The 12,843-nt window shown below is 43.8% G+C and overlaps 1 protein-coding gene across 2 annotated transcripts; it reads right to left on the bottom strand.

Moving 5' to 3' along the window:
* Nucleotides 1-1,807: 1,807 nt before the first annotated feature.
* On the bottom strand, nt 1,808-11,547 carry Jdp (DnaJ domain-containing protein). Of its 2 annotated transcripts, none has more exons than XM_076306715.1 (5): nt 11,378-11,547; nt 9,764-10,288; nt 6,717-6,818; nt 6,388-6,504; nt 1,808-5,046 (listed from the first exon to the last, which is right to left on the bottom strand). In XM_076306715.1, the coding sequence occupies exons 2-5, from the start codon at nt 9,845-9,847 to the stop codon at nt 4,870-4,872; spliced, it is 480 nt and encodes a 159-aa protein (XP_076162830.1). In that variant the 5' UTR covers nt 9,848-10,288; nt 11,378-11,547; the 3' UTR covers nt 1,808-4,869. The 2 variants fall into 2 exon arrangements, with proteins under 2 accessions (XP_076162830.1, XP_076162829.1); XM_076306714.1 differs by having other exon boundaries at nt 1,808-5,091; nt 11,378-11,544.
* Between the last annotated feature and the right edge of the window lie 1,296 nt (nt 11,548-12,843).

Here is a 12,843-nt window from a genome sequence, read left to right as displayed (position 1 = left end):
CCCGCATTTACAGTCAGTTAATTCAATTCTATTTTTCGCGGCTGTTCGCGATCGCTTTTTCGATCCGCGCGCGGAAAAACTCCTACGTCTCGATTCGAGTTTACCTTAAGTCCACGTTAAGAACTATTACAAACAGTTAACGAACGATCTTATCAAATTTTATCCACTTCGTTTAAAAATGATCTTGCTCGACCCAATCGATTAATTCAGATTCGAAGTTTGTATCTCGAAAATTTATTTACGCGCGAATCTTACTTAATACGTTATGACTTACGTTAAGTCCACGTTAAGAATTATTACAAAGTGTTAACGAACGATCTTATCAAATTTTATCCACTTCGTTTAAAAATGATCTTGCTCGACCCAATCGATTAATTCAGATTCGAAGTTTGTATGTCGAAAATTTATTTACGCGTGAATCTTACTTAATGCGTTACAAATTTAACGACAAAACGGTGATGTAAAATAAGAAAATATAACGGAATAACGTATAACGATAAGATCGATTCCAATCGATGCGCCCAATCAACGAAACTTTGTCCGTATTTTAATTCGTCGTTGGTTTTTCAAAAATTAGAAAACAGGCGGGTGAATAAATATGCGATAGAAACTGTTCTTAATTAAACACATTTATTGAACCTTTAATGGTACGAATACATGTCGTCGCGTCGTCCAGCGCGTGACGAATATATTTTTTATACATCATATGTGTATACATATATATATTTATATATTTATATATTTATATATTTATATATTTATATATTTATACGTACGTAACAGAGATTCACACGTTTCGAGGGAGAGGAGAAATTCTCGTTTGCTGAATTCTTCGTATACGCAAACGCTTTGCTTAATTGTTGCGTTTTGTTCGTTCCCATGGAAGGAAATCTAGAACTTACGAAATCATAAGTTACTTCGTGCAAGTTAACGCTCTCTCGCTTTTCTGTTTTTTTTTCTTTTTTTTTTATACAAAACGTTCGAGCTTCGATGCGTCGGAAATAAACGATCGTAACTTGTCACTCGTTTCGTTTAAGGTTCCTTAGTCGATTTACGAACAGCTTTAAAAACTATCGAGAAAACCGCTTGATGAAAATTCAGCGAGCGGCAGATTTCTCTCTGTCCCTCCCTCGAATGCACGATGCATCGTCGATAGGTCGATCGCGCTAAAATAATAAACAGACAGTAAGTGCGATATTCAACGAGGCGGAATCGCAGACGCGTCTAGAAAAATATAGATGTAGGACACACAGGTGCAGGATGGTTTAGAAGTTTCGTCCGCGGTGGACAGATACACGCGGGTGGTGCGACAACATTCAGAGGCGGACAAAATTCGTGTCTCGATCGAAGAAGTCGAATAAAAGACAAAAAGATAACTTTCTACCCGTGACCCGTCGAATGAAGGTTAGATCTCAAATGATAAAATTAAATATTTTTGCGACGAACGAAGAAAAAATTTAACCGTCCGATCGAACAAACATCGCGAATAAATCGTTACGCGTTTATTGTATCGTTCATCTTTCGTTCGCGTAAAATTTTGCCCGTCTCTGACGAGATTGTTCCAGGCTCGTTCTCAACTTCGAGCGACAGTTTACGATATTTGTAATTTCGTCTAGTTGGCTCCCTCGACTCGACGGTTTATCTCGCTATTAAACGTGTCGTAAGTTAGGTGTGGTTTTCGGCGTCCCAGATACGTTTCAAAATGCACGTAACTTTTGCAATCTTTACGTTAACAACTATTACGGTCGGTTGGTAGAAGTTGTCGAAATTTTATTTGTACCATTTTGCCGCAATGATTCTTTTCTTCTTTTAGGAATTACTTTATTCGTACTAATTATTCGATCCCTTTCTTTTTTATTTTGCGGTACCGTAACTGTCCAATAAAGAGTTTTATCGTTACGATATTGGCTTTGATACACGGTGGATTGGATTTCGTACGGCCCGCGATTGGATATTCGTTCTTCGAGTTGTCGCACGGAGTCAACTCGAAGCCTTGTCCGGTCAACAACGAAACAAGTCGAGAACAGAGTCAACGTTTCCTAATTTCAACGTGCACGTGCTATCGATTTCGTTCAATCTCGATCGATATTCGGAAACTGTAGGAATAGTTTCTCGGAAAGTATCGATCTGTTTTTCAAAAATCCGATCTCGACGATGGTCCTGTCCGCGATCGATAGCGCGCGGTGTCGTCGGGCTCGAGTACTTTCGAGTACATTCGACGTTGGATTCGTTGGGAAATCCTAGCACTTTGTTCGTTGGTTCTCGATTCAGAAATCGATGTCGAACTAGAGTCTACTCGCGAGGAGTGATTCGTACTTCGCTATACGGTGAGAATTTTAAAAGCGAGATTTCGCACGCGAGAACACATCTCGACGCGAGGGATAAACGATTCGCGAGAAACGAGACTTCTCGAGTTGAGCCGCGCCTCCGAGTCTTAGAATTAATATCGAAAGGTCACATCGATACACACACGAGTCGACTGCTGCTACTTTGGAGTGTCAATCGTTTTAGCTGCTACAGCTGGGTGTCTTAATTACGCCAAACGCAACGTACTAACGGATACGAAACGCATTACAAAATTGTTTACCGAGTGTCGCTACCTATCGCGATCTTTCACGGACGAAAGAAAGAAACACGTAACGTTAAATGTCTGCTGTTAACGGATAAAACGACTGGGTGACGTAACTCGCTGTCGTGAGAAAGGATATTATCGATGATAAATAACGATGAGAAGATCACGTGTTTGTGATCAGCCCCTCCGCCGAAACGACGTAAATCGTTTGTTTCGAAACGATACTAATTTTTCCGTACGCGGTAAACATTTCGAAATTTTTCCCTCTAGATCCACTTATCCGAAAAACAAGTAACTCTCTACGTTCCAGTGAAGCGTGTTTTTTAACCACAACGTCCGATCTTTACAATTTACGGTACAACTCGTTACAAAAGCCACTTTTTGTTCCCTTTTGGTGAGCACGAAACCGAATACTGTATTTTTCCGATACACGTGTAACACGGATTCGTTTATCATCGGAACCAGGAGCGGTTGAATCGCTCGTTCAGCGAAGGGGTTGACGGAAATACAGAAGAGGGCGATGGAAAATCTATGGGGTTGTGTTTGGATTTTTTCGAACATTCAAGTATCGTTGAGAAAGAACGATATACATTTTGCGTTTGACACAGGTACAAGTGCGCCGTCATCGATTCGCTCGACAGTGGAAACAATGACGATTGTTTAAACTTTAAACAGTTTATCTCGTTCCCCTTTGCTCTCCGTGCTGAAAACAGGAGCGATATTTCGAAAAGCATCGCGATCGAAGTGTAAACTGTTTAAACGTTCCACTGAGAAGCACTCAATGTAGAAACAACGAGTTACTTTTTTTTTCCTTCTAGCTACTCGACGATGAAAGAACTACTCGAGCGGTAGACTTCGTTTCGAATTCGAAGGGCTTTCATTGTTACCGGAGAAACAATACCTTCGTGCCGTGACTCGTTTAAATTGTATTTAAGGGCGACGAAGAGGAATACCGGGAGCGTACGATCGAATATTTAACTCTATCCTCGAATTTGGCGTAAGTGCGTGTACGCGGAAATATGTCGATACGAATTTAAAAGTACAATCCTTCTTCGTGAAACGAATACAATTCTCGATACGGAGATACAAATTCTATTGTGTAATTTTACCGACGCGATACGATAACATAAATCGTTTCGAAGGATCCATCGCATAGATCGAGAGTTATCGAATGTAGAGAAAAATAAAATGTATCGTTACTCTCGCGCGTGTAAAGGATCTCCGGTCCGTATACGTGTACCTGTACAAAGTGTACAATAGGATTTCGAGTAACACGGCGATGAAAATATTCCCGGAACTCGGCGAATCGTATCGCAGCAGCCTCGCGTCCTCTTCGTCGTACTTTTCCCGAAATAACAGGGCTCAAAGATCCGGCAATGGTGGAAACCCCGCGTCGATCGTTCGACAACGAAGCCACGCGACCGCTCGAGCGTTCTACCGCGAGTAACGTACAAGTAGAAACAGCTAGTTATTCTCTTACGTTCGGATTCCTTCGCGGAATCGTGGAGATTTAATTTCTCTCGATACGACATCAAAGCACCGTCCAACCGATCGTAGAACTTCCTTCCTCGTAACTTGCCCCGTTATCCTGAACAGCTTCGCCGCGAGTCTTCATCGAACCCGTTGCGCCGCACGTTGGAACGCGACCACGCGGTGATAATTAAACGTCGAAAACGGTACAACAGCGACGCTCGAGTTGCAATCGCGAGCTCGTTTACCAAGCGATCGTCTCGCGAGCAGGACCTACGACGAGAGTTCTCCGTTTCCTCGGACCGTCGGGACGTCGGAACGTCGCTGAAAAACGATCTCGAAATCAGCTTCGACAACTAAAAATCATACCTTCTCGGTGGCAGCTCTCCCCGTTCTTCGGACACTTGTTCGTCCGTGAGCGTTTCACCGGGGTCGTGGCCACGATTTTCGATTTCGCGTCTTCCCGGCAACGAGAAGGGGGTCGATCTTCGATCCGGATGTACACGAGTGTCGTCGCCAGTTTCGATTCCACGGTGTGTCTCTTGAAAAACCCAAAGTCGCGAAAACCGAAAAACCGTCGGAGGAATTCTACGAGTTTCCCCGTGAACTCTACGATCCCCGGGCTTCCGCCCGCTCCGAGTTTAACTTCTTCGCGTTGCATCGGTTGGACAATGACGAACGATAAATTCATGTTGAGATGGTACTACGATACGCGTAATGCTTGTTTTCCATTCGATATACTTCAAGGTAGACACGCAATAAGTGATTGTTGGTCCTGGCGACACGGACTCCGAAGAATCCCCCCCTCGAACCCCCCGTCGGCTAACTTAGATCTCGTAGTTGCGGAACTTGTTGACGACCTCGCTGGGCACCTCGGAGTCCCAACCGAGGTCGCGGCGTGCACCGTAATAAATGTTCGCGCCGCCCTCCGAGGCTCTTCTGTGCGCGTTCGGTGGTTGGACCTTGGTGTGGCTCGGTGAACCGCCGCCCTCACCGGACGCGTCCTGTAGCATGCGATCCTTCGTCTTCGGTGTGCTCCAGTGCATCGACTGCCACGTATTCGTCTTACTTTACAATTTCCCGTTTATATCCTCCTCGCGAAGGGGGAGAATTGTAAACGCGCCAAATATATTCCCGCGAACGAGAGAGAACGATGGTAAATCTCGGAGAGCACTTTGGACGAAACGGGTTACAGGATCGTAGATATCGATACATCGTATTCCACGATTAACAGAGTTACCAGTTTACAAAATAGAGTTACCAAGAGAGACATCCGATAGAGAATCAGAGGATACGTATACTGATTTTAGAAACACCGAAAGGGGATTTTTTCCTTGATCTTTTATCGAGATCCGTACAAGTCGATACGATCGTTTCGATCGATGGAAATTTTCGGCTTAAATCTCGTTCGAATTGGAAACGAGTGGCTGTATAAAATTCGGTATTGTTTTTTCTCGGGTCCAAAATACTCGATAAGATATAACATTGTTCTCCGTCTTGTGAGAAATTTCGAATTCCGATGGTGCAGGAAATAATTAGAGGATCGCTGGCCAGACCGACGCGGTAGCTCAGAAAGGCACACCGTCTCTTTTTAATAGAGTCGCGCGAATATCGTCAAAATCGATAGCGTTGTTGGATAATGGTTTCGAATAACGGTAAAAACGAAAAGCAATTTCCGCGTGAATCGAAAGTTCCTCGTTGAACTTGAAAAGACTCCGCGATCTGGAATTTGACCGAAATACGAGTTCGAGCAAACCCGTAAAATATAAAAGATATCCGCCAGATGTTTTTGCAAACAGCTTCGAGCATCGAGAGTTCAATATTTCAGGATCGAGTTGGCTTTGCTTTCAATGGCCACGGTAAACGCGAAACTCACGAATCAATAAATGGAAAAAGTTCCTTCGCGCGAGAAAAGTTATTTTCGGATATCGAATTCGAGAATACGAGTTCGCTGCATCGAGAGAGTTGAAACGAAGGCGAGGAAATTCCTGTAAATTTTCTCGAATCGAATTCGAGGAAATTTATCCGGAACTGAATTTAAGCGAAATTCTTCGTCGTTCCGTTCGATGAAGATCTTCCAATTTGAATTTAAGGACGAACGAGTTTACGTAGTTTCGAGATCGCGAGGAACGATCGTCTCGTCGATGGATACAGCACCGCGTAGCGGAGGTTGCCTCGAAAGGATCGAGAGTTTCGTCGTTTCGAGGAAGAATCTCGTATCTTCGAAATACTCGCTCGATAAACCGAGAAATTTCTCACAGAGACGCCTCGATTTCCTCTATTGTGCTACATCGTCGCGTGGACAGCGATCCTTCGGGTAGAGAATTTCCATTGGATTTACTCACTTGGTGAACATGGTCCTTCATTCCGGACCACTGCTTGTAGCTGATAGCGATTCCGCTACGCCTCCATTTGTCGTAGTTGCTTCTTCGCTCAGGGTCGCAGAGAACCTCTTTCGCGTGCTGCGATAAAAACGAAATCGCGTTACGTTCACCTTGTACGCTCGTGTACGATACCTATAGACACGCGCCTCGGAATCGTAACACGTAGAACCACGAGATCGTAACACCGACAAGGTGAATCGAGGTAAAAGGAAACAACGATCGCGTAATCGCGGTCCCGGTGACTCGCAACGATCATCGAAACGGACGCAGAACGGATCGACGAAACGAACCTTCAGCTGTTGAAATTTCCTCTCGGCTTCCTTGTCGCCTTTGTTCTTGTCGGGATGGTATTTGAGAGCCAGTATCTTGTATTCCGCTGTGATTTGTTCCACCTGAAATCACAGGTTCGAGTTCAACGAGATTCCACGCGCAATTGTACACGACCGATTTGATCGACGATGGGATCGAGTGCGTCCCACTCCGATGCATTTTTGCGGCGCAGTCGATTATCCCGATACCGCGCCGTAAATTCGGGCGAAAAGGGCGCAAATATCGAGTCGTATCGTCCCGATGTAACGTATCTCGATAACGCGGAATCGTAACGCAAAAATAATCGGTACCGAACGTCGAGTGGCAACTATTGGTAAACGCGACTGACAGATTCGAATCGCCACGAGGGACTGGCGAGCGAGTTATCGACTGGATCGAACTACGACCGGACTCGATTACCACCGAACTAAGACCGAGTTTACGATCGAGCTTCGGCGCAGTTTCCAAGAGATCTGTGCATGGTGTTTCGAAGCCATCGGTAGACATCGATGTAAAGGGCTAACGCGACAAATCGTCGATCGAAATTTTACTCGTCTATCGTCGCGTATAATATTCGATTCCCCGCTAAACACAGACGACATCGAGGTGTTGTCGAACACGGTTCCGGTAGTGTGCAGCACACCGCGAAGTATCCGTCCTCTTCGCGAGCGTAATCGAGACGGGGGTTGCCTCCGTTGTTAATTTCGCGACTAATGGAAACGAGCGATATTTGCCGGGCAATTTAACGAATTCGCTTAATGGGGGGGGAGGGGCTAGAATTTCTTAATGGAACAACGCCGGGAGCAGTCCGTCGGTAAACAAGCAAACACGATCACTCATTAACCCCCGCGCTTTATTTAAAACGACGCCGTGTTATTTTTAGCGGATCGTCAAGAACGATGACGACGACGACGACGGGACGGGGAAAACGAGATAACCTGCTAACGTAATTCCTTGAGAAGGGTCAGCGATAACTTTTACGCGACATTAATGACCACAGGGCGCGGCAAGAGCCGCTGAACGCTGCGCGATCCGCTTTGCAATTTCGTTCCGTGGAAACAACTTACGGACTGCCCTTTACAATCTTGCGGATCGTTTTCCTGTTTGTTAATACGTAGCTCGAGCAACCACTCCCGGTGGTAATTTTACCGTTTACTTGGTCGTTACTTTGCAATAATTGTTACGAAAAGAGGATAGATATTTTACGAAACGTTTCATCCAACGAGGAATCAGATTATACAGTCCCCTTTGTCGAAGTTTTCCGGTTACGTACGGGAAAGTTAAATCGATCGACGATAAACCATCGAAATGTAACGCGGAACGTGACACATCCGGTGACCAAACTCGCGTTTCAAAATAGGCGATACGGAGGATTAATCGCGCGTTCGAGTTCGAAGAAAGCGTTAACGAGGACGATCGAAGGGCGTAGCGTAGCGTGGTCGAATGAAGTCACGATGACGAATCGACAACGATCGATGCTAATCGTCAAGTTCGGACGAAGCGTTAATTAAAGTTGACCTCGCTGCCGATGCAGTTATCCTCGTGTGACGTTACTTACACCGCGGCTAATTAACTTCGAATAACTTCGGAAAGCGCATTAAATACGCGCATCGCGTTAAACGTATGTTCAAGAATGTGGATGTCGAGCGTCGGATAAACTGGACAACATCGCGCGACGATAATTCATCGGTGATTAAATAGCGGAATCCATTAACGCTCGCGCATTTATCGTGATCTTTTTCAATTTTTTCTCGCTAAACCGTAACTCGTGCACGACACGAATACAAAATGGGTACTTGGATCTTTACGCAGCTAGCTTCGATACCTCGAGTGTATCGTTATACAAAATTTGTTCTCTCCACGACCGACAATTACAGCCAAGTAAGGCACTTGATTGTTATTTAAGTACAATACGGTCTTTTAAATTGACCAAGTCGTGGTAGACTCGCAAATGTAAATATCGTTAATGAGTCAGGATACGGAAAGTCACTTCGAAGATCTCCCATTCTCGCAACAATGAATCGACGATAAAATAAACGGACGCGGAAACGTGAAAATAAATAGCGTCGCTTAACGTTAACTCTAACAAATTCTTTCTCAAATCTTCCTCCAGAACCATCGAGTGACGACCGTCGCGATGTTACAAACTTCGAAACATTTACAGTCGACTTTTTCTGTGCAATTATCGAACCGTGTCAATTTGCAATTTTCGACCAAAGAAGCGAAAAACGACCGGAAAACTCCATTATCGAGAGAAAAATGTAAACCGAGGGAACTACGGAAAAAGTTTCATTAAAACTCGAAGCTGCAAAAGAGTTTCAACTTATTCGATCAAGCTTTGTACCACGCTAAATCCCAATTCTCGTTGGTCAACTTGGAAACGCGCAAGTTTCTCTCGAAAAGAAAATCAAAGTCCACGATTGACCTTCACGGTTCGCACATCGTTTATGAATCGCAAAAAAATATCATATTTTCACATTGCTCGATCTCTGTGTTCTCTAAAATATGATTCTTCTCCGGCGACAAGGTTCGATGCAAAAGTGCAAGGGATGACGCGATAATTTTGATACCCAGTCGATCGTAAGAATCTACATACACCTGTTCAATGTGTATATCACGAAAAGCCAAAGGTAAAAAAACTACATATGTACACCGTTGAGAGACTGTTTATATTTACAACGAAAGGCCAACGAAGTATCGACGAAACGACGTGAACAATTTCTGAAAGAATCACGATCAAACACGGGTACGGTTAATTTCCACCCTTAACCTGAATTTCTGTAAACTTTGATATACCCTGTGGTGTGCGTACACTCGTTCTCGCATCGTTGTATTGTTCGATCATCGTTGCCCCTGTACCAATGACTTCAACGTACTTCGATACACCTGTTGTGACATTTTTCGAATATTTTCAACCGGAAAGGTCTATACGCGCGAAAGACCGGAAAGGTTGAGCGTCTCGAGAAAAATGGGTAGGGAAGCGTGTGAAAATTGGGTAGCGACGAGGATAAAATCACTGAAAGCTTACCGTCGCGTACTCGTCGCACATGAGGAGAGCATAGTAATCCTCCTCCTCCTTGGGCTTATAGTTGATGGCGTCCTCGACGCTCATTTTTCCTGGTTAATTCCGCTCGGCCGGTGTTCCCTCGGAGAGAAGGTGTTCTCCCTGATGTTTCGTCGGTGTAAGGTCCGTCGGGAGGATCGAGTTTACCGGTATCGAGTGTGTCGGTCGACTGGTCTCTGGACTAGCGCGCGGCTCGACGCGTGGCTTCCACACGTCACCGTCACGTCACTCGTTCCGCGATCCTTTCTGCTCGTCTCGAGGATCTTCGCGCGGAGTCGCTCCCCGTCACCTGTTGCCGTGTCGCACGTCGCCCGCTGAAGTGAGCCGGACGAGGGAAAACCGTGTCGGAGACCCGGAAAGACCCGATTCCCGGGAAATACCCCGCGACTGCGCAAACCAGCCGCGACCACCCCCCACCAGGGCTGCGACTCTGTCGGTGGACGATTCCGTCGATTCCAGAAGCTCCTGCGCACTCTCAGCCGGTACTCCCTATCGAAGGGAGTGTATTTTCGTCATAGTCGGCCGCAATTTCTCCTTCGGATAGGAGGAACGATGCACCAAACGCGCCGAGGATCCTTTCGTTCGTCATCGATGGGACTATTTTATAGCGAATGGAAAGGATCACCAACGGGCAAAACTCGAATCGATCATCGGTCCACGATTAGCTTACGATACGATTGATTCGGGTGCAACTTTCGATTATTTTTCTTTCCTTTTTTAATTTCTTTTCGATCGCTGATTTTTTAGACATTTTTGCACCAAGTAGCTTTTACGAATATGTTTCACGCAGGAAGAAACGGACAGGGTTCAGAAACGTATTCGATTCGATATCTCGGACACTATCGGGCGTAAGGAAAAAATTTAAACACGAGACTGGTGTATTTTCGGAAGATGAATTCGTCCGCGTAAACAAACTTTAAAAAGATTCGTGATCGATCGATTCGTGAAGTTTAACGACAGAGAGGTCTGTCATTGAACATCGACACATTTTATTCTTTCGGAACATTCGTCTAAGTAGACCGACCACGGACTATGCGCGAACTAATAGCAATTACGACTTTCACATTCTTTTCTGGTAAATCCACCTCTTTATTCGTGTTCCCGATTAATATCGATAAACACGTGAACTGTAAATACCGTTTTGTGTGAAATAAATAAAATGGATATTTCGTATGCTCCAGATACCGAGCCTTCTATACCTGGCTGCTGTGACATTTTCTATTACGGATACGTTGCAATCTTTAAAACTATAAATAACTACACGTTCGTGGAAAATAAGTTTCCCGTACATGTTGAATACTATTTAACCATCGTTGGTCGAATAACATGACTAAACTGATATAAACTTAATCGTCCGATTAACTTATTCGTAGCAACGGTCGTGCCCCTTAATTGACCAATCGAACGATTAACGAACTCGAATTAATTAACATTCCCGAAATGAAATTCGATCATTCGCGTCATACGTGCGATACGAAGCGTCACGTATCGCGTTTCGTTTAACGAGATCCGTAATTTGACGAGGAAAGTGTTGCACGATTACTGAAAATTATTCGTAAATTTATCGAACTGGCTTACCTTTGAAATTCGTTTCCATTAATCAGCCCAAAACGTCCAACACTATTTTCGTCGACCGATACACCTTTAGAACGTTCGATACTCGAGAACGTGCAACAATTTTTTCCCTCGTTTTCGAACTTTCCAAGATTTCACGCGAAAGAAAAATTCTTGGAAAAATAGCTGTACCACGTGAAACACTCTCAACTGGAATTAATGTCGATGCATAACTGCGTCTTGCTACAAGAGATTCCAGAGACTTGTGGCTTTCACTTGCGGCTGCTTGACCTCGAACATTATCTCGCGACATTACCGACCGAGAGATCTAGATTTCGATCTCGATCACGTGTTTCTCCATTATCGGTCACTCACAGCCGACTTTATCGGTCGTTGCAGCAATTCAAACAAACAAATAGAAACGATATAGGAATAACGATAGCTTTTAATTCGTTGAAGCTATTTGTAAACAACGAACTTCGATAAAAATTGCTTCGCTAAGTTTTCGATCGAAATATCGATACGTACGTATTTTTTTACCGCCGTTTTAAAAGGATCGATACAAATCGATGTTTCGTTATATTTTCTGCGACGAGATTTGAAAGAAAAATAGAATCACATAAAATTGGATAAACGGTGAGAGTACCGAGCGATCGAAAAAACTGAAAAAACCGAAAAAACTCACTACTGACGTATAACGTGGGTACAAAAATTTAGAGGGACAAAGCTCGAAAAGGATTTTAAAAATTGAAAATTGAATCATTTTCGGTGTTCGTGTTGCGCGAAAGTTTACAAACAGCATTGAAATTTTAACGTCCTGGCAATACTTTTTAAAATAACGGAAGAAACCTTCGACCGCGAAGTGTACAATTATTTCTCGGGCTAATTTGAATTTTTATGTTACGAAACCACGGCGGAAATATAAGTTTTTTCAAAAGCGGCTAAAAATGATAAAAACAGAAGGAACGTGCACACGGATCTAAATTTCGTGCCGGCTTTCAAGCAGAACCAGCGAAACGGACTGCTTCGAAACTTTTCTTTTTCTAGCGAAATGAAATTCATTCCCTTTTAGTTCCAACAGGAGAAAAAACTACCCTCGTGGTTGAAACGAAAGTCTCTTTTCATTGGCAACTTTTCTGAAATGTCATCGTGCTCGAAACGCGGAATTTAAATTCGATTTTTCAAGTGTCGGCGTGTGTAGTGTCAGGTTTCGAGGTGCCTCTAATTTCGGTATAAAAAGTTTTTCAGAATTTATTACACCGTGAAGGTTCTCTAAAATCGTAAGCTTTGTTAAATTTTCTTCTATGATAATTCTAAGAAAACACTGTACCAAAAATAATGAAATTAAAAAATAAATCGAATATCGTGCACGCTGTCAAACTTTTCCCCATTTTTTGGCTCGCAGAATTTGATCAATTTTAAAAGTATCGATCGTCACATTAATCAGATCCTCTAATTAATAAATAGTACACGTGTCAGCGCTTATTCCA

This window comes from Ptiloglossa arizonensis, chromosome 3, assembly GCF_051014685.1.
Source record: "Ptiloglossa arizonensis isolate GNS036 chromosome 3, iyPtiAriz1_principal, whole genome shotgun sequence".
NCBI lineage: Eukaryota > Metazoa > Arthropoda > Insecta > Hymenoptera > Colletidae > Ptiloglossa > Ptiloglossa arizonensis.
The sequence above is the reverse complement of the archived record's forward strand: the minus strand, read 5'-3'. Positions and strand labels throughout refer to the sequence as shown.

Coding starts and splice junctions, on each gene's coding strand:
- Jdp (XM_076306714.1), bottom strand. CDS start 9,847: ATGAGCGTCGAGGACGCCATCAACTATAAGCCCAAGGAGGAGGAGGAT. Junction 6,819..9,763: donor TGTGCGACGAGTACGCGACG/GTAAGCTTTCAG, acceptor CTGTGATTTCAG/GTGGAACAAATCACAGCGGA. Junction 6,505..6,716: donor GGAAATTTCAACAGCTGAAG/GTTCGTTTCGTC, acceptor TTTTTATCGCAG/CACGCGAAAGAGGTTCTCTG.